The 26,620-nt window shown below is 43.1% G+C and overlaps 1 protein-coding gene across 5 annotated transcripts in view; it reads right to left on the reverse strand.

Annotated features, from left to right (window-relative positions):
* Window positions 1-214: 214 nt before the first annotated feature.
* Window positions 215-26,620, reverse strand: part of TEK (TEK receptor tyrosine kinase) — a 126,087-nt gene continuing 99,681 nt past the window's right edge. For all 5 annotated transcript variants that reach the window (XM_055294011.2, XM_055294010.2, XM_055294012.2 and 2 more), the window contains 9 exons: window positions 25,386-25,596; window positions 22,979-23,089; window positions 17,442-17,632; window positions 16,743-16,856; window positions 12,618-12,688; window positions 11,559-11,599; window positions 10,249-10,345; window positions 2,072-2,171; window positions 215-1,231 (listed from right to left, as the gene is read on the reverse strand). In XM_055294011.2, coding sequence (XP_055149986.1) covers window positions 1,157-1,231; window positions 2,072-2,171; window positions 10,249-10,345; window positions 11,559-11,599; window positions 12,618-12,688; window positions 16,743-16,856; window positions 17,442-17,632; window positions 22,979-23,089; window positions 25,386-25,596 — 1,011 coding nt within the window. In that variant the 3' untranslated portion in view covers window positions 215-1,156. The remainder of the gene's footprint in view (window positions 1,232-2,071; window positions 2,172-10,248; window positions 10,346-11,558; window positions 11,600-12,617; window positions 12,689-16,742; window positions 16,857-17,441; window positions 17,633-22,978; window positions 23,090-25,385; window positions 25,597-26,620) is intronic.

A 26,620-nucleotide genomic window follows, 5' to 3' on the forward strand; every position in this document is an offset into this window, starting at 1 on the left:
CTGGAACACTCCCAAAGGTATACTGCCTGTTGCAAGAAAAAGAAATAGGCAGTAGAACACTTCTAGGAGACCTTTTCAATCTGATGAGCTTCAGATTCTGTATCTGGTGGAGTATACTCTCATTATTCTATGTGCTAGGGATGGATAATTTAAAGCATTTCTCTTTAAAGTATAATAAGGACATGTGGCAATAGCTATGAGACACACTCCTGGATGAGACGTGAGTAGGCAAGACATTTATTCACTCATGATATATCAGTGCAAAGTGTGCCTACAGTATACAAGGTAAGCTCACAACTCATCAAAACTAAAACTTTTTACAATGTGCAATACATGTAGGGATATTAATGCAATATATAAATGTCACATGTCTCCTGAATGTCACCCAGGCTTTCTGTTATTTCTTAAAATATACAAGTCAATGTTACCAGAGAAAAGAAAAGAAAATCCCATTATTTTATCTTAAACTTATGTATACTTCTCTAAAGATTCTTAGGCTTGTAAGCAATGAGATTTAAGTCTATTTTTAGATGTTAGCATTCTGGACTGACTTGCAGGCTGTGGAAACACAAGACAGAGTTGTCACATGACTAAATGAAATGGGACTGGCTGCTACAGGTGAGGGATAAAATTGAGAGAGAAGACTCTGATTTATATCACTTAGATTTTTCAGCTTCTTAAATATTAACCTATGTCTTGTTAGAATTCATATATTTCTCTCACTTAACCTGTACTATCAGGGTCATTGTTAGGTTTATTAACAATATTTTACTTTGACACAGCAAAACATTTAATAGCATTCAATATAAAGGTAAATATCAAAATATCTAGGAGAATAATGAGTTATGCATTATACTAATTGTACTCACGCCTTCCTATGAAGTCAACATTTTTAAAAAAATATATTATTGCATATGAAACCACAAACAGGCATTCTGATTTCAGCCCATTCTTGAAACAGTATATACAGTCCTATTAGAGTCAGAGCATACTATATAGACCCACGCACGGGATCTATAGTGGTGAAGGTCCCAGGTGTACAGCACATATGTACACTTCTGTATCACATCTCTTGGCAGAGGCATGTTTTCTCAGCAGGTGTCAAGGGTCTCCCATGCCAGTGAAAGGGAAACAGAGGATATACAGATGTTCTGTCCTAGGCCGCTTCTTCAGCAGAACAGTCAATTCCTGCATAAGTAAACTTCTCATAAAGCGTGGTATTCACGTAGGTCTGGAAGAATGAGAATGGTTCAGAGACATAGGCTGCTTTGATTCCACCTCTGCCTGTGGCAGTTACAGCAATACCTTGGTTTTCTTAGTTTGTTTCAACTCAAATACTAAGCACTTGGGGGATACTTTTCTGTCCTCAGTCCCTCTGTTGTATTTGATGACTTTCTTCCTAAAATGCATCCCCTTGCCTTTTGCAAGTAAGATTTCCTACTGTATCCCCAGTTTCTGAGCTTGCCTTTCTCGCAGTGTCTTATTGGTTCCTCCTAATGTGCTCAGCTTCTCTAGGGTTCCTTCCTCTGTCTGAATCTCATTTTCACATCTCTGTGTGATCTCACCTGCATCTCAAGTTGAATTACCACTTGGGTTTTGATGACTATTTCTTTAAACTATATTTACTTTTCTTTTGACTCCCAGATGGGTACAGCCAACTTACTTCTAGAAATTTTTATGGAGTTCCTGACCCTCCTCATAGTAACCTGCAGGTCAGGCTCTGTTGTCTACTTGCTGTGTGTCCTTGGTCAAGTCACCCACTTCTGAGTCTGTTTCTTCATCTATAAAATTAAAGGGTCAGGCTATATGACTAAAATTCCTTCAAGCTCTAATAGGCTAATTATGTATGTTATTCTAGTGTGTACGTGACTATATCTTGTATAGAAATCTTATTTCCCCCCAAAATTGTAACTTCTTCAAAGTTGCGGGGGTGGGGGGACATCCTTTATTTCTATAATACTTAGGGCCATGCCAAGAAGAACTTCTTCGATTGTTTCAATGTTTTTTATGATCCACCCTGGGCACATCAGGAATTCCAATTAAAGATCTCCTGCCTGATTTTAATACTCACCTTTCGTTCCTCTAACATTCTGTTTAAGGACACCAATATCTGGGCAAATGATGGCCTCTCGTAAGGCTTCTCCCGCCAGCACTGTCTCATTAGATCATACCTTTGAAAGCAAAGAATTAAAGGGTTAATTCTATAACTGCTTCAGTCCTGGGCACGGCAGGAAAAGAGAGGAGAGAATGAAGCCGCCCAATGCATGGTTATGAAGCTTAACCAAAGTACAGCAGCTAGGCAGTTTCTACTAGGCCTCCCACCTCCCTAGGGCAGTCCCATTTCAACTCCCCATAGATTCAGTTCCTGCCCTCAGTACTGTTTCCACAGGATCTTGGTCTCAGCTATTACAATCATCTAGAAAGAACTGGGTATGTGTCTACAGCATCATTTGCCTTGGAGTGCTACATATTTCAAAATGTTAGTGTCTCTTAAAGGGCCCATGCTCAAACTTGTAAAATGCCACCCGTCGTATCCCCCTTTAAGAGGCAGGACTTTTAGAAGCACGGTCATTAAAAACAAAACAAAAAAACGCCTGTTTAACCAGGTGCTATGGACTGAATGTTCATGCCACCCAAAAATCATGTGTTGAAACCATGTGATGGTGTTTGAAGGTAGGTCCTTTGGGAGGTGATTAGGTCATGACGGTAGAACCCTCATGAATGGGATTCGTGCCCTTACAGAAAAGGCCTCAAAGAGCTCTTTTGCCCCTAGTGCCACGTGAGGACACAGCAGAAAGATGGCCATCTATGAGCCAGGAAAGGGCTCATGGCCACCAGATCTGCCAGCACTTTGATCTTGGATTTCCCAGCCTTCAGAACTGTGAGAAATACATCTCTCTTGCTTATAAGCCACCAAGTTTATGGTATGTTGTTACAGCGGCCGGAAATGACTAAGACAACAGGTTTAACACAAAGTTTCCAACTTAAGTGACCACAGAACTCCTTTCCCCTCATATCATGTATTTATATCTTGCACAACACGTGAACATAGTTTGGGAAACACTGACCTAAGACAGTGCTTTCTCAGTTGTGCTCAGAACTACTCGTGTTATTAAAATGCGGAATTCTGGAACCTGCCCTAAATTTATAGAATCAATGACTGACAGTGGGGACCAAGAGCCCACATGCTGAGCAAATGACTCTGGGGAACCTATGTGCATGGAAGGCTATCGACCATTGGTTTAGGGTGTCACAGATCCCAGAACAGCTTATACTTTAACATACGTTTCTTAAAGACTAAAAAATCTTCTCACCCCTTATGAAGTGATCTCAAAAGGTGGAATTTTAGGGACTATGTCTAGTGATGGTCCAACTATGTCCAGGTTTTTCCAGGATGGTATGTATGCTTCTTGCTCCAGTGAGATGAACACCCTCCTTCACTCTTAGAAGTAGCCCCATTTAGACAATAAATTATTTGCTCAACCTAGAGCCTTGCAGTCTTCAAACATGCCAGTTAGCTTCTACCGTGGATAGTTCTGGGAATGCTGGTATCACTACAGTTCATTATTCTTGCCCTTGGAATAAATCTTACTTTTGAAAGTAATCTTAGCAGAAGCAAGGTTCTAGGCAAGAAAATGTATCTTTATTTTTTTATTATTATACTTTAAGTTCTGGGATACATGTGGAGAATGTGCAGGTTTGTTACATATGTATACAAGTGCCATGGTGGTTTGCTGCACCCATCAACCTGTTATCTACATTAGGTATTTCTCCTAATGCTATCCCTCCCCTAGCTCCCACCCCCCAACAGGTGTGTGATGTTCCCCTCCCTGTGTCCATGTGTTCTCATCCTTAAACTCCAACGTATGAGTGAGAACATGCAATGTTTGGTCTTCTGTTCTTGTGCTAGTTTCCTGAGAATGATGGTTTCCAGCTTCATCCATGTCCGTCCAAAGGACAAGAACTTATCCTTTCTTATGGCTGCATAGTATTCCATGGTGTATATGTGCCACATTTTCTTTATCCAGTCTATCATTGATGGGCATTCGGGTTGGTTCCAAGTCTTTGCTATTGTGAACAGTGCTGCAGTAAACATACGTGTGCATGTGTCTTTATAGTAGAATGATTTATAATCCTTTGGGTATATTCCCAGTAATGGGATTGCTGGGTCAAATGGTATTTCTAATTCTAGATCCCTGAGGAATCGCCACACTGTCTTCCACAATGGTTGAACTAATTTACACTCCCACCAACAGTGTAAAAGTGTTCCTATTTCTCCATATTCTCTCCAGCAGCTGTTGTTTCCTGACTTTTTAATGATTGCTATTCTAACTGGTGTGAAATGGCATCTCATTGTGGTTTTGATTTGCATTTCTCTAATGTCCTGTGATGATGAGCTTTTTTCATGTTTGTTGGCTGCATAAATGTCTTCTTTTGAGAAGTGTCTGTCCATATCCTTTGCCCACTTTTTGATGGGGTTGTTTTATTATTGTAAATTTGTTGAAGTGCTTTGTAGATTCTGGATATTAGCCCCTTGTCAGATGGATAGATTGCAAAAATTTTCTCCCATTCTATAGGTTGCCTGGTCACTCTGATGATAGTTTATTCTGCTGTGCAGAAACTCTTTAGTTTGATTAGATCCCATTTGTCAATTTGTTGCCATTGCTTTTGGTGTTTTAGTCATGAAGTCTTTGCCCATGCCTGTGTCCTGAATGGTATTGCCCAGGTTTTCTTCTAGGGTTTTTATGGTTTTAGATCTTATGTTTAAGTCTTTAATCCATCTCGAGTTAATTTTTGTATAAGGTGTAAGGAAGGAGTCCAATTTCAGTTTTCTGCGTATGGCTAGCCAGTTTTCCCAACACCATTTATTAAATAGGGAATCCTTTCCCCATTGCTTCTGTCAGGTTTGTCAAAGATCAGATGGTCGTAAATGTGTGGTGTTATTCCTGAGGCATCTGTCCTGTTCCTTTGGTCTATATATCTGTTTTGGTACCAGTACCATCCTGTTTTGGTTATTGTAGCCTTGTAGTATAGTTTGAAGTCAGGTAGCTTGATGCCTCCAGTTTTGTTCTTTTTGCTTAGGGTTGTCTTGGCTATGCAGGCTCTTTTTTGGTTCCATATGAAATTTAAAGCAGTTTTATCTAATTCTGTGAAGAAAGTCAATGGTAGCTTGATGGAGATAACATTGAATCTATAAATGACTTTGGGCAGCCATTTTCACAATGTTGATTCTTCCTATCCATGAGCAGGGAATGTTTTTCCATTTATTTGTGTCCTCTCTTATTTCCTTGAGCAGTAGTTTGTAGTTCTCCTTGAAGAGGTCCTTCACGTCCCTTGTAAGTTGGATTCCTAGATATGTTATTGTCTTTGTAGCAGTTGTGAATGAGCATTCACTCATGGTTTGGATCTCTGTCTGCTATTGGTGTATAGGAATGCTTGTGATTTTTGCACATTGATTTTGTATCCTGAGACTTTGCTGAAGTTGCTTATCAGCTTAAAGAGATTTTGGGCTGAGACGATGAGGTTTTCTAGATATACAATCATGTCATCTGCAAACAGAGACAGTTTGACTTCCTGTCTTCCTATTTGAATGCCCTTTCTTTCTTTCTCTTGCCTGATTGCCCTGGCCAGAACTTTCAATCCTATGTTGAATAGGAGGGGCGAGAGAGGGCATCCTTGTCTTATGCCGGTTTTCAAAGGGAATGCTTCCAGCTTTTGTCCATTCAGTGTGATACTGGCTGTGGGTTTGTCATAAATAGCTCTTAATATTTTGAGATACATTCCATCAATACCTAGTTTACTGAGAATGTTTAGCCTGAGGGGGTGTTGAATTTCCTTGAAGGCTTTTCTGCATCTATTGAGATAATCATGTGGCTTTTTTCATTGGTTCTGTTTAGATGATGGATTACGTTTATTGATTTGCGTACGTTGAACCAGCCTTGCATCCCAAGGATGAAGCCCACTCGATCATGGTGGATAAGCTTTTTGATGTGCTGCTGGATTCTGTTTCCCAGTATTTTATTGAGAATTTTCACATCAATGTTCATCAGGGATATTGGCCTGAAGTTTTCTTTTTTGTTGTGTCTTTGCCAGGTTTGGGTATCAGGATGATGCTGACCTCATAAAATAAGTTAGGAAAGATCCCTCTTTTTCTACTGTTTGAAATAGTTGCAGAAGGAATGGGACCAGCTCTTCTTTGTATCTCTGGTAGAATTCGGCTGTGGATCCGTCTGGTCCTGGACTTTTTTTGCTTGGTAAGCTATTAATTACTGCCTCAATTTCAGAACTTGTTATTGGTCTATTCAGGGATTCGACTTTTTCCTGGTTTAGACATAGGAGGATGTATGTGTCCAGGAATTTATCCCTTTCTTCTAGATTTTCTAGTTTATTTTCATAGGGGTGTTTATAGTATTCTCTGATGGTAGTTTGTATTTCTGTGGGATCGGTGGTGATATCCCCTTTATCATTTTTTGTTGCATCTATTTGATTCTTCTCTCTTTTCTTCATTAGTCTGGCTAGCGGTCTATTTTGTTGATCTTTTCAAAAAACCAGCTCCTGGATTCATTGATTTTTTGAAGGGTTTTTCGTGTCTCTGTCTCCTTCAGTGCTGCTCTGATCTTAGTTATTTCTTGCCTTCTGCTAGTTTTTGAATTTGTTTGCTGTTGCTTCTGTAGTTCTTTTAATTGTGATGTTTGAGTGTCAATTTTAGATCTTTCCTGCTTTCTCTTGTGGGCATTTAGAGCTATAAATTTCCCTCTGCACACTGCTTTAAATGTGTCCCAGAGATTCTGGTATGTTGTGTCTTTGTTCTCACTGGTTTCAGGGAACATCTTTATTTCTGCCTTCATTTCGTTATTTACCCAGTAGTCATTCAGGAGCAGGTTGTTCAGCTTCCATGTAGTTGTGTGGTTTTGAGTGAGTTTCTTAATCCTGAGTTCTAATTTGGTTGCACTGTGGTCTAAGAAACTGTTTGTTATGATTTCCATTCTTTAGCATTTGCTTCGGAATGTTTTACTTCCAGTTATGTGGTCAACTTTTTAAGTGTGATGAGGTGCTGAGAAGAATGTATATTCTATTGATTGATTTGGGGTGGAGAGTTCTGTAGATGTCTATTAGGTCTACTTGGTCCAGAGCTGAATTCAAGTCCTGAATATCTTTGTTAATCTTCTGTCTAACATTGACAGTGGGGTGTTAGACTCCCACACAATAATAGTGGGAGACTTAAAGTCTCTTTGTAGGTCTCTAAGAACTTGCTTTAAGAATCTGGGTGCTCCTGTATTGGGTGCATATATATTTAAGATAGTTAGTTAACTGTTCTTGGTGCATTGATCCCTTTACCATTATGTAATGCCCTTCTTTGTCTCTTTTGATCTTTGTTGGTTTAAAGTCTGTTTTATCAGAGACTAGGATTGCAACCCCTGCTTTTTTTTATTGCTTTCCATTTGCTTGGTAAATATGCCTCTGTCCCTTTATTTTGAGCCTATGTGTCTTTGCACGTTAGATGGGTCTCCTGAATACAGCACACCAATGCGTCTTAATATTATAATGTATGAATTTGATCCTGTCATTATGATGCACTAGCTGGTTATTTTTCCCATTAGTTGATGGAGTTTTCTTTGTAGTGTCTATGGTCTTTAGATTTTGGTATGTTCTTGCTGTGGCTGGTTCCGGGTTTTCCTTTCCATGTTTAGTGCTTCCTTCAGGAGCTCTTGTAAGGTACACCTGGTGGTGACAAAATATGTCAGCATTTGCTTGTCTGTAAAGGATTTATTTCTCCTTCACTTACGTAGCTTACTTTGGTTGGATATGAAATTCTCGGTCGAAAATTCTTCTCTTAAGAATGTTGAACACTGGCTCCCACTCTCTTCTGGCTCGTAGGGTTTCTACAGAGAGGTCCACTGTTAGTCTGTTTGACTTCTCTTTATGGGTAACCTGACCTTTCTCTCTGGCTGCCCTTAACATTTTTTCTTTCATTTCAACCTTGGTGAATCTGATGATTGTGTGTCTTGGGGTTGCTCTTCTCAAGGAGTATCTTTGTGGTGGTCTCTATTTCCTGAATTTGAATGTTGGCCTGTCTTGCTAGGTTGGGGAAGTTCTCTTGGGTAATATCCTGAAGAGTGTTTTCCAGCTTGGTTCCATTCTCCCCGTCACTTTCAGGTTTGGTCTTTTCACATAGTCTCATATTTCTTGGAGGCTTTGTTCATTCCTTTTCACTCTTTTTTCTCTAATCTTGTCTTCATGCTTTAAGTTTATCTTCAATATCTGATATCCTTTCTTCCACTTGATCCATTCAGCTATTGATACTTGTGTATGCTTCATGAAGTATTTGTGCTGTGATTTTTAGCTCCATCAGGTCATTTATGTTCTTCTCTAAACTGGTTATTCTAGTTGCAATTCGTCTAACCTTTTTTCAAGGTCCTTAGCTTCCTTGCATTGGGTTAGAACATGCTCCTTTAGCTTGAAGGAGTTTGTTATTACCTACCTTCTGAAGACTACTTCTGTCAGTTTGTCAAACTCATTCGTCCAGTTTTGTTCCCTTGCTGGCAAGGAGTTGTGATCCTTTGGAGGAGGAGAGGCATTCTGGTTTTTGGAATTTTCAGCGTTTTTGCACTGGTTTCTCTCCATCTTCGTGGATTTATCTACCTTCAGATGGGGTTTTGGTGTGGAGGTCCTTTTTGTTGATGTTGATACTATTCCTTTCTGTTTGTTACTTTTCCTTCTAATAGTCAGGCCCCTGTGCTGAAGGTCTGCTGGAGTTGGCTGGAGGTCCACTCCAGACCCTGTCTGCCTGGATATCACTAGCAGAGGCTGCAGAACAGCAAAGATTGCTGCCTGGGTTCGTCCCAGAGGGGCACCTGCCAGATGCCAGCCAGAGCTGTCCTGTATGAAGTGTCTTGTCGACCCCTACTGGGAGATGTCTCCCAGCCAGGGAGCACAGGGGTCGGGTCCGGGACCCACTTGAGGAGGCAATCTGTCCCTTAGCAGAGCTCAAGTGCTGTGCTGGGAGATCCACTGCTCTCTTCAGAGCTGGCAGGCAGGAACGTTTAAGTCTGCTGAAGCTACACCAACAGCCACAGCCACCCCTACCACTAGGTGCTTTGTCCCACGGAGATGGGAGCTTTATCTATAAGCCCCTGACTGGGGCTGCTGCCTTTCTTTCAGAGATGCCCTGCCCAGATAGGAAGAATCTAGAGAGGCAGTCTGGCTACAGTGGCTTTGAGGAGCGGTGGTGGGCTCCATCCAGTTCGAACTTCCCTGTGGCTTTGTTTACATTGTGAGGGGAAAACCGCCTACTCAAGCCTCAGTAATGGCAGATGCCTCTCCCCTCACCAAGCTGGAGCATCCCAGGTCAACTTCATACTGCTGTGCTTGCAGCGAGAATTTCAAGCCAGTGGATCTTAGCTTGATGGGCTCCACTGAGCTAGACCACTTGGCTCCCTGGCTTCAGCCCCTTTTCAGGGGAGTGTTCCAGGTGCCACTGGGGTATGAAAAGAAACTCCTGCAGCTAGCTTGGTGTCTGCCCAAATGGCCACCCAGTTTGGTGCTTGCAACCCACGGCCCTGTTGGCATAGGCACCAGAGGGAATCTCCTGGTCTGCGGGTTGCAAACACTGTGGGGAAAGCTTAGTATCTGGGCTGGAATGCACCATTCCTCACGGCACAGTCCCTCCTTCGCTAGGAAGGGAGTTCCTCGACCCCGTGCGCTTCCCAGGTGAGGCTTCAGCTAACCCTCCATGGGCTGCACCCACTGTCTAACCAGTCCCTATGAGATAAGCCAGGTACCTCAGTTGGAAATGCAGAAATCACTTGCCTTCTGCGTTGATCTCGCTGAGAGTTGCACACTGGAGCTGTTCCTATTCAGCCATCTTGCCAGCCCGAAAATGTATCTTTCTTAATGAATAGCTTTGAAATCTTTATCCCCAAGAATAGTGTTGTATGTTTAATGAAAAACTTCACGAATTTGTTTCAGAGCTTTTCTGCGTTTGTTGCCCTTCCTCATTTCAACCTTCCCAAGAGTCATTAAATTCCTCCTAAATTTCTATGCCTGTAAAGCTAATACTCCTTGTGGATTACATAACAGTATTAGTATGAGGAACCCCTCCCCTTTTATTCACCTATTTGGGATCTCTGTGTGTAGGTGTTTGTGTATATATGTATACCACCAGCTGACTTTGCTAGAGTCAGCTGGCCCCAGAAACACACAGGGGGAAGGTAAGACAAAATAGCCCCAGGATGAGGCCTGACTTACACCTCATCATCACAGTTCAGGGGCTTCTCCAGTCTGTAGCCCTGGGGCAGCTTCTCGTAGAGTTCTGCACAAGTCATCCCGCAGTAGGGTGTGCCTCCTGGAAGACAAACAGTGCCACTCTAAGTCCTCTCTGGCATGAAAAGCAATGCTTCCTGTCCAGGGGTTCTAAATCTAAGGGGCCAGGAGGAAGACATGGTATGTCAAGGGAGGGTGAGCATCCTGCATGCCTCCCTTGGCAAACTCACCGCACATCACAGCTGGGCTTACACCATAGACTACGCGAAAGTATGATCATTGCTTCAGGGGAAGGAACCACCACAGGCTTCCTTAGTGCCTGTTCTCTTCCCTAAGTCTCCCCACACAGAGCACATCTATTATACCAATAAGATTAACCTTTTTTTCTGATTGGCAGTCCATAGTTTTATAACTCATATTTTATCAGTTATAGTTATGGCCAGTTTTAATTATAAAAGCAATGCATGTTTATTGTAGAACAGATTTTTTAATTTTAAGTTCTGAGATACATGCGCCATGGTGGTTTGCTGCACCTATCGACCCATCATCTAGGTTTTAAGCCCCACATACATTAGGTATTTGTCCTAATGCTCTCCCTCCCCTTGTCCCCTACCGTCTGACAGGCCCCAGTGTGTGATGTTATCCTCCCTGTGCCCATGTGTTCCCATTGTTCAACCCCCACTTATGAGTGACAGCATGTGGTGTTTGTTTTTCTATTCCTGTGTTAGTTTGCTGAGGATGATGGTTTCTAGCTTCATCCATGGTCCTGCAAAGGACATGAAGTCATTCTTTTTTATGGCTGCATAGTATTCCATGGTGTATATGTGCCATATTAAAAAGCATGAAGAATAAATGTTATTACCTTTCTGTGTAGTACCTTCCAGTTTTTTAAAATATGCAATATTGATAAAACTAGGATCAGCGTATACATGAAATTGTTACATATTTTCTGGCATGTATATTTTCACATGCTATTAAATGGCTTTCAAAAATGTGACTTTTAATAGCTGCATAATCGAAGAGTTTTAGAGAAGTTAACTTGGCAACTTGTACAAGCAGAGCCAATATATAATGAAGTTCATGGCCTCCAGGTCATTAGTGTTAAATATGACATTAGGTATAGGGCTTTTAAAAAGAAAAATGTGGGAATAAATACACTATGTTTCCATTTCCAAGTCACATCTGGTAGAACCACATACAAATGGTGTCCTGTGGAATTATGCAGCAAGGGAGTGCTAGAGGGGTCCACTCCCTTTGCCTAGAGTCTCACCTGGTAGGTACACATAGATACTTACCTAAGCTAACAATCTCCCATAGTAACACACCATAGGACCATCTGCAGGAGGGACAAGTGTGAAACCAACAATCAGCAGAGTCACCACTCATTTTCCTGCCCCAAAAGCCAGGGAGACCCACCCTTTCTGAGAAAAGGAGATGTTAAATGTCTACATCCTAGGATAGGCCCTTGCACACAGTGTAGGTTTCTCTCCTCGTAGCTCAATGGAAGGGTTACAACAAAGAAACAGTGTTCACTTTGCCAAAGCCCCCAAATCACTTTAACTAGAGACTACAAGGTGGTACTGTCCAAAACAGATGAAATTTGTTTTGGAGCTTGACAGATCTGAGTTAAATCCAACTGAGTTAAATCCAATCTGCCACCCAATACTTATGTGACCTGGAAAAAGTTGCAGAACCTCTTGGGACCTCTTAGTGTATTGTTCCAAAAGTGGGGACAATAATCCTTGCCTCAAAATTATGCAGAGAAACATAAAAAGCACCTTGCACACAGTGAGGACACAGCAATTGCCCGCCCCTTCCTCAGCCCCAGACATCAGCAAAACCCCTTGGACAAGTCACCACCAGCCTCGAGGCCTTGGTTTTTCCTCCTGGAAATGGGGTACAAGGCAAGATGACCTAAATCTCAAGCCAATCCTTCCTTCCACCGCCAGCCTCTGATGCATCACTGCAGGCTGCAAGCAGAGACGACCCCCACTGGCTGGCCTTATTTTGTCCCCAGCAGCTATTCTGGGTTGCTTCCTATGATCTAGGTCTGGGAGAGGAGCCACAGGAAGGCCGGTATGTCCCTTCTTCCCGTTGAGTCCGAGAATTCGCAACTTGAAGCACATGCAGAATACACAGCTTCAGCATGCAGAGGGAAACCCAAAACCTGCCACCAGTGATTCTGCACTCTGGAAACTGTCTACTCTGCGGCTTTATTCTGTCATTTCCTGAGCTTTTTGGTTACCTTTGTTCCCGAGAGGTACAGGACATTTCTGTTTCTTTTTAAAACCTCTGTCAAACGTATATGTTTCTGGGAGGGAAAAAAATCCCTTGGCAATAAGAAGCTTACTCACACATCACTGTTGGTTGTATACACACTGTAATTCAGTGACTCGATGGCCATCCAGCGCACTGGGAGCCTTCCCTGGAGAGAACAAAGTGAGATGTCACTTAAGTGGGACAGGGTCTGTATGCGGCTCTCAGCCTGCCTGAGCTGTGGCTCCACAAAGCCCACGGGGAACCTCATAGGCAGGGCAGTCTCAGAAATCATTGCTTTGTGTATGTCCCAGCTACATGTGTGTTTTCAAATTTCAAAACATGCAAATAGCGTAAGTCCTATTTATCTTTGGGGTCCAGCAGTTTTATATGAATTGAAGTGTGAGTATGCACGCATGATAGTCGGTCATTCCTTATTCACCTTATAGCCCTCAGAGGCACTCTGAGGTTTGAAAAGGGAGACAGGCATAGACACTGAGTGAGAATTTAACTGTATTAATAATGTGGAAAAGGGAAATGGAGGCACTGGGGTAGGGTGAAGAGAATAGCTGTGCCTGGAGATGATGGAGGGAGATTCTCCAGAGGACAGGACATCCCAGCATGGTTCTGTACGATGTTTAGGTGTCATTAGGTGGATGGGAGAGGAAAGAGCATCTCTGGACAAGGGGAACAGTGTGCATGTATAACAGTAGAGATTGAGATGATTTGTAACTAGTGTAGTTTATGTTGGGTTTGGAGACATACTGATCCTTTGGATGCCCGGTCCTGACTGCCTCCAGGCTGTCCCCGTATCTTGGTTTATTGATCCCAGGCTAGGCAAAATGAGATGTGCCTGGACATTGTAAAGCTTGACTTTAAAGTTTATTCCTAGTTTCCTCGAAGTCTCTACGATTTGGGGCTCCCTTCCTATCTACTCATTCAAGAATCATAGGGTTGGTCATCGAGAGGTTGATCCCTCCCTCCCAGAGATTTGTCCAAACTTTCGCAGTGGCATTTCCACCTACATTAGCCAGTGGGAGGAACAAAACCAGGAGTACTTGAGGGACCTTTCTCAGCTCTCCAGAGCAGGTGTTCTCCTAGGTCATGCATTTATGAGACCAGCCCTGCCCTAGATCCCAAGGACGATTCCTGAATGTGCAATTGTCTCCCAGTTCTTTGTGGAGTGGCAATATTCTGATGCATACATTTCTAAGCATAAATTCCTAATGGTAATTTTATACTTTTAGGTTCAAGTATGGAAGTATTTTTTCTCACATCTACGTATTTATTGTTCTCCTCCACATCCACACCTCCTCCCTTCACTCTGTCCACACCACCCCATCTCCCAGCTGTTATTCTAACTTTCTCTACAGTGTTATCTGCTTTCTTTTTGCCCTCATTCACTCCCAGCCTGCTGGCTTCCACCCTCACACCTCCTAATTGCTAAGTTCCTTGTGCACTTTTTCATTTATTTTTTTATTTGACTTCTTTTGGATCTTCTAACTTCTGTCTACTATATCACCTCGGTTCAGTCCGCCATCATACCACACCTGATGACAACAATCTCTCCTGGTCTCTCTGCCTAACTGATCTCCCTCCCTAATTATCTGTTCTCCACACTGTAGTCAGGATGATCATGCTAAATGGCAAATTTGACCATGTAGTTCTATTCCTTAAAATTCTTTAATGTCCCTATGGTTCCAAGATCCCAAATCCTTAGCTGGAATTCAAGGCCCTTCAGGACTTTATCCTTGCTTCCTCTTCCAACCCTGAATTTTAACTCTCCCTTCCTCTCTGCAGTACACCCCAGCCATAGTGAATTACTTAAAGATCTCCTAAAGGTTTCATGCTTTCCTTTTCCTCTAGGGGTTCTGTATGTACTATGTCCTCCAGCTCATCCAACTTATTCTCACACCGCCACTGCCTATCTAACATTTACTGTGAAACTCAGGATTTGACCTCCTCCAGGAAGCCCTCCTTAACTTCCTTTCAGCTTGGTTCAGTGCACCTTCTTTGTGTTCCCGTAGCACCATCAACTGTTACAATCCTGAGTCATATGTCTACGAGCTCTTTGAAGGTGGAGACTGTGTCTGACTTATGTTACCCCAAGCTCTAGCACAAGCATGAAACATTGTACTAACAAATCCATGATGAGGGGATGGATATATTAATCTATGATAGTAAAACCCCAAATTGCTTAGTATAGTAGTTTGCAGTAATACTTCCAGTATTAAAATCACCCCGGGTAACTTAAAAAAAACAAAAAAAAAAACAAAACCTAATGCAGGGTTCTCACCCTAGACCAGTTGAATCAGAATATCCACAGGATAGGACTCAATCATCTGGGGATCTTTTAAAAATGCAGATGCTTTGAGGTACAATGAGAATTGAAAATCTGATTTAAAAATTGGCTGCCAGAGAAGGTAGCCACTGTGCTCTTTAGGAGTGTCTTGCTACACTGCACCTTTCTTGCAGGGAACTTGCTCCTCTCCAATCCTTCTTTCTTCCCCCTTCCCTCAACCTGGCCCTTTCCTCCCCAGCCCCAAGGTGCTAAAGAAAACCTTTACCCTTTTTAGTCTATTGTAAGATAGAGTTGAGCCCTGATGGGTGCTCTCCCCCTGTAAATAACCCCAATATTGCAGAAATCACTGCCCTTTATGAAGTACCAAGCAAACCAGTGCTAGTCCTGGGGAGCTGAGGAGAGCATCCAAATAGAATGGGTAGACTGTGGGGTTATCGTGTGTTATCCCTCCACCTTCTCACCCAGGGTACCCACATCCCCCCCCCCCCCGCCCAAGTGCTGGAGTAAAGCAGGGAAAAGGATTTCAGGAAGGAGATTTGAGGACACCAGGTGGTCAGGGAGGAGTTGGGAGAGCTGGAGTAGGTAGGTGAGTGATGGATTCTGCTTCTTTAGGAAAACAAGCCCACCCCTGCTCCAGAGAAGCATCTGCTTTGAGTGTGTCTGAAAAGCTTAGGGAGAAAAGCATCTCCTGGAAGCCAGCCCTCAGGGAGGCACACATGGCTTCTGAAAGTGTTGATGTTAATAAGCATGCAGGGCCTTCAAGAGCCAAAGGGACCCCACTTCACACCCTCATCAGAAAGGAGCGTGGAAAGATCCAAAATGCTTATGTTCACTGTGGTTGTAGCTATGTGAAAGGATGTATGCTGTGGAAGGCAATAAGCCAAAATGAAAAAAATATATATGCCAAGATGGTGAATTATGGGTGATTTCCTTTCAAAATGTTCTTGAGTATTGTTTTATCTTCTCAGTAACTAAAATAAGTATGATGGGAAAAAAAGGAAGCCTGGAATTGAGAATAAATGCAGGAACCTGAGCCTTGCTAAGAGACAATTTGGTGTGCCAACGAAAACAAAAAGATTGTCTATATCTCACGACAACTGGAGCCATCCCAGGAAAGCTGGGACCAAGTAATGTTCATCAGACCTAAAAAAGGGAGAGCCATCCACCAGACACATGGAAAGGCTGCAGGGCTTGTCATCCCTAAGGCCCTGCATTCTGCCCACCCAAGGAAAAGAGAGGATGGTGACATTTCATCCACACAGCTGTAACAGGCAGGGATGTGGTACTTCTAGGACTATGTGATTCTAGACTGGACACCAAAAGCAGAATGAGTATCTCTCCTCTTCCTCTAACACTGTATGGTTAGGTTCTCCTGCAATCTTGTACTTAAAATATTACTGTTTGGGAGAGCGGATTTTATTTGGGTTTGAATAGTGACCATTGAGGTTTCAGTGAAGAGAGAAATCTTAGATGAGTCTGTAGAAGTTATGAATTTCTCTATAGAGCCTCCTGGTGATTTAGAAACCATTTAGTTTGTTTTCTTGACTTTTGGAAACTATGTTAATTGTTTTCCTTGTTGTGTCAGCTGTGCATGAAAGAGGATTGTGCAAGCTCCTCAGAGGTTTCTGAGTGAGATGCCTTGGGGTCTGGACCGGATAGAACCAAGACCCCAAACCGCTAGGTTTGAATGTTCAATCACTTGGTCACACATGACAGTGCCTTCTTCATTATTAATGCAGATGCTGCAATCATGTTAGGAACCAACATTTAGAAAGAATGTTTCCCAGGGCACACAGTATCTACTGGGACACACAGTCAGATGCTTCAGTCACCACAGAGCACTGACAGTCTCAGAAGCAACATCAGGAGATGGGGGAGTACCTCGGAAAGGATGCGATCAGTGTCCGTGTCCTGCACTTACCATTGTCTTTTTCACATACACCTCTTGACCTCGGGACAATCCAAAATCTGCTATTTTTGCCACATAGTTTTCACCAACTAAAATGTTTCTGGCAGCCAGATCCCTGTGGATAAACTGAAATTTTTGAAAACATTATGTATTTTCAGCCTAATGAAAGCCCCAGGGCTGAAAACTTTGGGGAATAGGAAAGAAAACAATAGTATAAAAAAGGATTTTAAAAAGTCACAATCCAGTTCCCTTAAAGTTCCCCTCCAAAATTCCCTGGTAATGGATTCTGCCAAATGACACACCACACCTTGGCAGAAGAATTTCAGAAAACGAACAAGTGAAAAACACAGGTTGTTAAATCCTCCAGCTGTAATGTAGTGTGTCTCTGTTATCACAAGTTATTTAGAGGCAAACCAGGCTAAGAGAGCTTAAGGTACCTCGCTACATATTATGAAAATTATAAAATTTTCGTAATATGAAATCAGATAGAAGAAAATTATAAAATTTTCATAATTATGAAAATTGCTAGATAAACATATTGTCAGTATTAATTTTTATTTAAATAGATGGACTATTCACAGAGATTAAAATGAGGGAGATTTTAAGAAGGAGTTAAAGAAGAGAGGTTGACAGACCCTACAAACATATTGAAACTGACTTTAGCGGGAACTCCACAGGAAAGATATCTAAAGCAAAGTCCTCCAAACAAACCTGTTTTTGGCTCAAGTAGTCCATGCCCCGGGCCACGTCAGCAGCGAAGTGGAGGAGCTGCTGGGAGGACAGTGTGGACGCAGTGCTATTGGCAATAGCGAATGCTGGGTCCGTCTCCAGCACACGGCTCTTGCGCAGGAAGTCCAGAAGGTTTCCATGGGGCGCGTACTCAATGGCCAGGTACAAGTAGCCTGTGGGGAAGGAAGAGAGCATCGACTCATCAGTGGCCCTGAACAGCTGTGACACCTAAGAGATGTGCTGTGGGAATTGCCTATAAACTCCATTTTGTCTAAAAATCACATCTAGTAACACTACCCAGGGAGCACTGGGGGACAGGAGGAAGACAGGTGACACCCTCCTGCAATACTCAAAGGAGGCCAGGCTGGAACGCTTGGTTTTGCTCCTTCCCACCCCCTCTCCATTCCTACCAAACATGCACTCACACAGAGGGCTTCCTGAAATGCTTTTACCCACTCAGTAACAACAGTAGAGTGAATCAAAGCACACTCTGGCAGATCTCAGACACGTTCTTCACATCACCTTTTCATTTGCATTCCATTTTGATCAAGGAGCTTAGTAATATGAGCCAGGCATGTTATTCTAGTCTGCCTCTAGCTATTCCTGAGGTTGTTATTATTTTTCAACAATTAAATATCCATGTGGAAGGCGCCACAACGGGTAACTTTCTCTCCTGCCTTCTACTCCTCCTCAAAACCCATATTAAGTCACCATATTACTGATTGGGTCTCTCCGGCCACCAGCGGTTAGTTTCAAAGATTGCATTTTGCTTCAAGATACCAGAAAACTCAAGCTTTTAGGAAAAAATAAAACAATAGTTCCTAGAAAAACTTATGGTTCGTTGTCACTTTTTTGTTCCAAATCATTTCTCTCTCTTTTTAAATAAAACGTTATTTGCCCAGTTTTGTTACTTTTGTTTTCTTGGAATTTTTAAAAAATAAATTATCCCCTTGCAAAAATTTTTTTAAAGGGAATCTACTTGCTAAAAGCATTGACATTTATACCTAGTAAAATGTAAAGTTATTTTACTGTTTTTTTTTTAAAGAAGAATTTTTTGGGCAAACCATGTTTTTAAAATGATGTATGAATTAGAACTTGAAGCCCAGTGCAGTGGCTCACACTTGTAATCCCGGCACTCCGGGAGGCCAAGGGAGACGGATTGCTTGAGCCCAGGAGTTTGAGACCAGCTTGAGTAGTATACTGAGACCTAATCTCTACAAAAAATAAAAATAAAATAAAAATTAGCCAAGCATGGCGGTGCATCCCTGTAGTCCCAGCTACTTGGGAGTACTTAGGCTGAAGTGGGAAGACTGCTTGAGCCCAGGGAAGGGGAGGTTGCAGTGGGCTGACATCGTGCTACTGTACTCCAGACTGGGCAACAGTGTGAGACCCTGTCTCAAAAAAAAAAAAAAGAAGAAAAAAAAAAAGGAAGCTTGAAAGATCTTCTAAGAAATTGAAATTCTAGCAAAAAAAGAAATCTAATATTGAAACCTGTTACACTATAATGAAAGTTAGACCTAAATTATGGTATACATGTGCTTCCTCACATCTTTACTGAATTATTTTAAAATAATTTAAATATGTATTTATTAATAAAAATTAAGGTAAATAATTTACCTTAGATATATATACACATATATTCATATATACACATATAGTCATATGTATACACATATATATTCATATATATACACATACATATATTCATATATATATATATATATATATTTTTAAACCGAGCCTCTGTCGCCCAGGCTGAAGTGCAGTGGCGCGATCTCGGCTCACTGCAACCTCCGCCTCCCAGGTTCAAGCGATTCTCCTGCCTCAGCCTCCCAAGTAGCTGGGACTACAGGCGTGCGCCACTATGCCCAGTTAATTTTTGTATTTTTAGTAGAGACAGGGTTTCACCGTGTTGGTTTGGCCAGGATGGTCTCAACATCTTGACCTTGTGATCTGCCTGCCTCGGCCTCCCAAAGTGCTGGGATTATAGGCGTGAGCCACCACGCCCGGCCTATCTTAAAATTTTAAGAGCCAACTATGTGCTAATGTGATGACAAAGCAAAATTTTAAGGGATATATTTTTGTTGTTGTGGTTTTTTTTCCCACCAAGGAAGCTGCATTAATATCGTGGTTTATTCTCTCCCGAAAGACCAACCGCAACCAAATGAAGTAAACGTAACCTCAAGATTTTATTGTCCTCAGAATAAAACAAAAGATGAAACTTAGAACTGGATCAATTGGCCATTTCTCTTCTTATCTCCTCCTAGTGCAAAGTGTCTGGATACTTTAAGAGCCAGCATTCTCTTAGATCTGCAGTGGGGTCAACACTAAAGCCTCAGCACAGTCGTCTTTGTTTCCAGAAAACTGGTTTAGTCTGTCCATCACGGCCACTTGGCTTCCTGTCACAACACCACTTTCCCTGGGCATCCAGGGAATCCTTGCCCTTTTGTACTGTGTCATTTGTAGGGTTCGTACAGAAAGTCAGGCGGGTTTAAGAACACTCACCATGTTTGTGGGAGTGCTATCAGCAAGGACAGCAGGGTGCGTGTGTGTGTGGGGTGCGTGTGTGTGTGTGGTGCGTGTGTGTGTGTGGGGTGCGTGTGTGTGTGTGTGGGGTGCGTGTGTGTGTGTGGGGTGCGTGTGTGTGTGTGTGGGGTGCGTGTGTGTGTGTGTGTGGTGCGTGTGTGTGTGTGGGGTGCGTGTGTGTGTGTGGGGGGTGCGTGTGTGTGTGTGGGGTGCGTGTGTGTGTGTGTGGTGCGTGTGTGTGTGTGGGGTGCGTGTGTGTGTGTGGGGGGTGCGTGTGTGTGTGTGGGGTGCGTGTGTGTGTGTGTGGGGTGCGTGTGTGTGTGTGGGGTGCGTGTGTGTGTGGGGTGTGTGTGTGGTGTGTGTGTGTGGGGTGCGTGTGTGTGTGTGGTGTGTGTGTGTGGGGTGTGTGTGTGTGTGGTGTGTGTGTGGGGTGTGTGTGTGTGGGGTGTGTGTGTGTGTGTGGTGCGTGTGTGTGTGTGGGGTGCGTGTGTGTGTGTGGGGGGTGCGTGTGTGTGTGTGGGGTGCGTGTGTGTGTGTGTGGGGTGCGTGTGTGTGTGTGGGGTGTGTGTGTGTGGGGTGTGTGTGTGTGGTGTGTGTGTGGGGTGCGTGTGTGTGTGGGGTGCGTGTGTGTGGTGTGTGTGTGGTGTGTGTGTGAGTGTGGTGTGTGTGTGGTGTGTGTGTGTGTGTGGTGTGTGTGAGTGTGGTGTGTGTGTGGTGTGCGTGTGTGTGGGGTGTGTGTGTGGGGTGTGTGTGTGGGGTGTGTGTGTGTGTGTGGGGTGCGTGTGTGTGTGGGGGGTGCGTGTGTGTGGGGTGTGTGTGTGGGGGGTGTGTGTGTGGGGGGGGTGTGTGTGTGGTGTGTGTGTGTGTGTGGGGTGTGTGTGTGTGTGGGGTGCGTGTGTGTGTGGTGTGTGTGGGGGGTGCGTGTGTGTGTGGTGCGTGTGTGTGTGGTGTGTGTGGTGTGTGTGTGTGTGGTGTGTGTGTGTGGTGTGCGTGTGAGTGGTGTGCGTGTGTGTGGTGTGTGGGGTGTGTGTGTGGTGTGTGGTGTGTGTGTGGTGTGTGTGTGTGGTGTGTGTGTGTGGTGCGTGTGTGTGTGGTGTGTGTGTGTGTGTGTGGTGTGTGTGTGGTGTGTGTGTGTGGTGTGTGTGTGGTGTGTGTGTGTGGTGTGTGTGTGTGGTGTGTGTGTGTGTGTGTGGTGTGTGTGTGGTGTGTGTGTGTGGTGTGTGTGTGGTGTGTGTGTGTGGTGTGTGTGTGGGGTGTGTGTGTGGTGTGTGTGTGTGGGGTGTGCGTGTGTGTGGTGCGTGTGTGTGGTGCGTGTGTGTGTGTGGTGTGTGTGTGTGTGGTGCGTGTGTGTGTGTGGTGTGTGTGTGTGTGGTGCGTGTGTGTGTGTGGTGTGTGTGTGTGTGGGGTGTGTGTGTGGGGTGTGTGTGTGGTGCGTGTGTGTGGGGTGTGTGTGTGTGTGGTGTGTGTGTGGTGTGTGTGGTGTGTGTGTGTGGTGTGTGGTGTGTGTGTGATGTGTGTGTGTGTGGTGTGTGTGTGGTGTGTGTGGTGTGGGGTGTGTGTGTGTGGGGTGTGTGTGTGTGGTGTGTGGTGTGGGTGTGTGTGTGGTGTGTGTGGTGTGTGTGTGGTGTGTGTGTGTGGTGTGTGTGTGGTGTGTGTGGTGTGTGTGGGGTGCGTGTGTGTGTGTGGGGTGTGTGTGTGGGGGGGGTGTGTGTGGGGTGTGTGTGTGTGTGGTGTGTGTGTGGTGTGTGTGGTGTGTGTGTGGTGTGTGTGTGTGTGTGTGGTGTGTGTGGTGTGTGTGTGGTGTGTGTGTGGTGTGTGTGGGGTGCGTGTGTGTGTGTGGGGTGCGTGTGTGTGTGTGGGGTGTGTGTGTGGGGTGTGTGTGTGTGGTGTGTGGTGTGTGTGTGGTGTGTGTGTGGTGTGTGTGTGTGTGTGTGGTGTGTGTGTGTGGTGTGTGTGTGTGTGGTGTGTGTGTGTGTGTAACTTTCATTTATACTCCTGTGCCATGCTGATTACTGTTTTCAGGAAGTAGCTCAAAAAATAAATGTCATTACTTCATTATTCAACCTAAGGGACATGATCTGACTTTCAGAATCACACCCTTATTGGATCATAGAATGATAAATTGTTTGAAGCACCAGTATTTTTAGTTTAATAAATTGAGGAAATGGAAGTAGTCTCTTTTCTGTTGTTGGTGTTTGTGCTGCAAAGTCAACAAGAGGCTGTCAAGTTTGTAAATAATTACTGCATGGAGCTTTTTGTGGGAGCAAACTTTTCCATGAGAAATGAAGTTTAAGCAGAGATTCAGAACTACAAGGCCATGCAGCATGCAGAGGTAAACCCATAGAAGATTTTTGTTGTTACCTACTCACTCACCAGTAATTACATGCATTACAATAGAAAGTACTCAATAAACATTTGAATTAATAACATAAATTTAACTTTAAATGCATGTGCAACACAGGATAGTTGTATTATACATTAAAGCATTCTGGATGAAAACAAAGCACTATCGCATGAAAGCTTCTTATAATTATTTTTAAAATCCAACCATCCTTAGTTTTCATATTACAGTAGATTGCTGGCATTCATGGCTTTTAACATTCAGAATACCAATTTCCTGGGTTTCCAGGAAAAATGTAAAGGTAGGCAATTAAGAAGCTGATGGTGGGGGCACCCCTACTATAATAGTAGTGGTAGTGGAGAAAACCTCTGCATGGCCAAGGATGAGGCAGGTAGGAGCCATGAATACCTTTGGGCAGTAATGGCTGAACCACATCAGAGGCTAAATAGTCCAGCCTCGGCACCTCCCTCCAAAAACGAGGCAAACCACAGCACAATCTGTAAATGGGACTAGACAGACATTCAGATAGAAGATGCAACTTTTAAAAAAAAATAGGCAACATTCTTAAGATCATTATCTTTCCTTATATCAATATGGAATTTGTCTGTTTTATAAAAACTCTGGCAGTAAAGACAGGAAAAGAGCATCTTACCTCGATGTTCACATGCTCCTAAGAGATTGATGATGTTTGGATGGTGTCCAAGTTTACAAAGAACTTCCAGTTCTCCTGCAAAGTCCCTGTGATCATCTTTGGAGGCATATTCTGGGAAGAAAGTCAAGGGTTGTGATTCTTCTTTGTTACACCTTTTCAGAATCAGCTGTACCGTCCTGCCCCCTAAGAACCTTCAGGTACCCTCAGTCCTCAGGTACCATCAACTGTATACAACCAAAGAGATTAAAGTATAGTTTCTCGGCCTTGGCACTGTTGACACTGGGCTGATAATTCCTTTGCAGGAGCCTGTCCTGTGCCTGGTAAGATGTTTTGCAGCCATCCTGGCCTCTACCAACTAGATGCCAATAGCCAATCAAAAATGTATCCAGATATTGCCAAATGCCCCCAGGGGCAAAATCACCCCTGGATAAGAACCACTACTCTAAAGTTTTCTTGTTTAAGCTCCCAGATCCTCAGGTAAATGACTTGGTAGAGGCGGAGCTGTATCATCTTTTAGATTTTAGCTCTTCCAGCTAAATCTACCAACCAGAGACAACTGAGGCATAGAACCAAAGTTTCCATGAGACATCACCAATAATGCATGCATCTTTATTCATTAATTGTAACTTACTTTTTACAAACCAGTCTCAATCTGGTTAATTGAGCTAAACAAATCAAATCCAAATGGTATCTTATGGAAGTTGCATGGGAATCAGGAAACTGAGCCTCATCTGCTTCTATTCTTTTTGCCTTGTCTCTCCACTAGCACTTTAACCAGATGGAGAACCCACCAGGCACCAGAATGAAGAGAAGGCTATTGGTTAGTGCATAAACTGGTCAGTCTTGAGTCCAGGACAATGAGCTATTACTGTTTTTTTTTTTTAAAAAAAAAAAAAACACATTGGGTGGCAAGGGTAGGAGTGATAATCGTCTCATGAGGGGCTAATGGTACTCATAAGTCAAGTGCTCTGTTCATACTACAGAAGCCTCATTGAGAGTCAATATGTTGGGAATATTTTTTTTAAAGAAGTTCTTTCTAGTGAGGTTGTCTGCTTACTTCAGTAACTGCCCTTCTTTGGATGTACTGCTTTGCCTGCAGGATGTATCTGCCCTGGTGCCTTATTAAGCTATTTTCCCTTTTCACATGGGCACAAGACAGAAAATCAGGCTCACAATAGATCCCAATAAAAACTGACTTCGTAAGATTCTACACCCCTCTCCTCTCTCACTATCCTCACTGCTCCCCAAAACTCCCTGTGACTAAAGTAGCAAAACAGAAAAGGGATTTCTGGCTGTTTTGCAAGTAGTTTGTATTGTTTTTAAAGAAACATATTGCTGTTTCTAAGCATAGATAATATTTTGTTTTGTTAGTCTTAACAATGCAGAAAGCAGAGATGATTTAATAAGATTTAGAGGTAATTCATAGATTCAATATTGTGGTCCAAAAAAAAAATCTGCCAGCATCCTTAGAGAGCTCTTAAGATGGAGCTCCACAATGATAATAGTTCGTCACATTCTCTGCCTTAATGCACCACATTCCAAGCCTGTATTTTGTAAAATCAATAGTGCAGCCTCACAGTCAAGTCTTAACACAAACTGCTCTTTCACACAGAAGAGAAGACAGCTAGCTAATTTGCCAGTGAACTAGTCATTCTGCTTTCTCTGAAGATATTTATTATCAAGTATTATTAGATGGGTAGGTACCAAACAGTCTTGAAGCTGGAAAAGATTTAGTTCTTATGACCTTAAATCAGTGGTTTTCTCTGAAACTTGAGTGTACAGAGGAACCATTGAGAAAGCCACTTAAGAACACAGATTTTCATATGCTACCCAAGAAACTCAGATGCAGTCAAACAAGGGGTAGAAGAAACCCACGTAAATGCATTTCTAACAGTGTCCCCAGGAACTTATATACAGTTAACCTATGAAGCCTGTGGTTTGCAAAATGTGGTCCCCAAACCCGCAAGATAGCATCACTGGAAAACTAATGAAAAATGCAGATTCTCTGGCCCTGCCCTAGACTTACTGAGTCAGAAATTGTGGGGTAGGGCCCAACAGCCTGTTTTTAAACAAGCCTTCCAGGTGATTCTGATGCACACTCAATTTTGAGAAGCACTGCTTTAAGAGAAACAATGATGCTCCCCAAAAGTTAGCCGTATATGACCAAGAATCTATAGTATCACATCCCAATGAATCAAGACAGTGGTGTTTAAATGGCTCCTGCCTTTGTATTGATATCCTGATTATCACAGGCTCAACTTCAAAGGAAGCATAATCTTCAGTTGCAAATAACAGCCATGTCTGATACCATGCCAATTTTTTGTAAGACCATAGAGGAAAGAATCAGCAGGAAATCAGGTTTTCTCCACACCCTCATGCAATGCTGACTATCTGGTCAACGACTGACCTTTCATTCTTTTGATGGCAGCATCCATCCGTAACCCATCCTTCTTGATGCGCGCCTTAAGAACTTGGCCAAAATTGCCCTCCCCAATCACATCTTGAAATTTGATGTCATTCCAGTCAAGCACTGGATAAATTGTAGGATCTGGGTTGTTTTTGACCTTCCTGTTTAGGGCCAGAGTTCCTGAGTTGAACTGCACAGCTGGTTCTTCCCTCTGGAAAAAATAATTATTTCATCGTTTTGTGTCAGGATTTTTCATAATTCTAAGGGGCATAATGTCTTCTGGTTGGCATCCACACCAGATGAAAAAATAGTATATTTAATTATAGACTGGAAAGGGAAATAGGTTTTCATCACACAGGCCTGCCCTGATAAACCAGCTGCCCACAGGGCTGCACGGGCACAATTCTGGGCCTCCCCAGAAAAGCTTGTTGATTAGCAATATCTGTAAAGGGTGACGGAGGAAGGAGTAACAGTACGTATGCCATGTGTTTGCCATCCTTGTGTTAGTTGTACATGAGTTCCCTAAAGTGCTGTGAAATGAGCAAGTGTTCAGTTCTGGTTTGGAAACTAACTTGGAGAGCCTATATGGGGCAGCCACAGGATGTGCCTCAGTGAGAGCTTTCTTAGCATTATCTTGATCCTACTCTATTTTTAGTGCACACTCTTTCTCTCTCGTAGTAAGGCTTAGAATCCCTAAGTCCACTCTGGCCACAGGATGACTGAAGCTTAGAGCCAAACCCAACACAGTATCTCTTTCTCCTGAATTCAAATAGCTGCTGGTGCTACCATGAAAAAGCACTGGTATTTTGACAGGCTCCAGCACTTCCAACCCCCTTGCTGGCCCTTCTTCTCCAGCGACAGCCTGAGTTGAGCCAGCTCTGGCATGGAGTCAGATAGTGAAGTTCCTCTTGTCCTCCACAGAAGGAAAGCTTGGGGACTCATGCACATGGGGTACACCTCATTTGAATCATTGCACTCAATGCATTATATACAGAATTGATAAAGTCTGGTTCAAATTAATTTTACAGGGCCTGAACCCACAAACTAGATACATTTTCAGGCTTTAGTATACCAAAAGAACTCAAATAAGATGCCTCTTGGTAAAGTGTGATTTTAAAGGCCTTTGCTACTGGTTAGAATTGCTAGATGAAAAAAAAAAAAATGAGGCAGTACCGAGTGCCAGGAACTCTGACTTCAGACGAGGGTACACAGGAATGGAAGACACACACAGGTAT

This window comes from Symphalangus syndactylus, chromosome 9 (assembly GCF_028878055.3).
Source record: "Symphalangus syndactylus isolate Jambi chromosome 9, NHGRI_mSymSyn1-v2.1_pri, whole genome shotgun sequence".
NCBI classification, from domain to species: Eukaryota; Metazoa; Chordata; class Mammalia; order Primates; family Hylobatidae; genus Symphalangus; species Symphalangus syndactylus.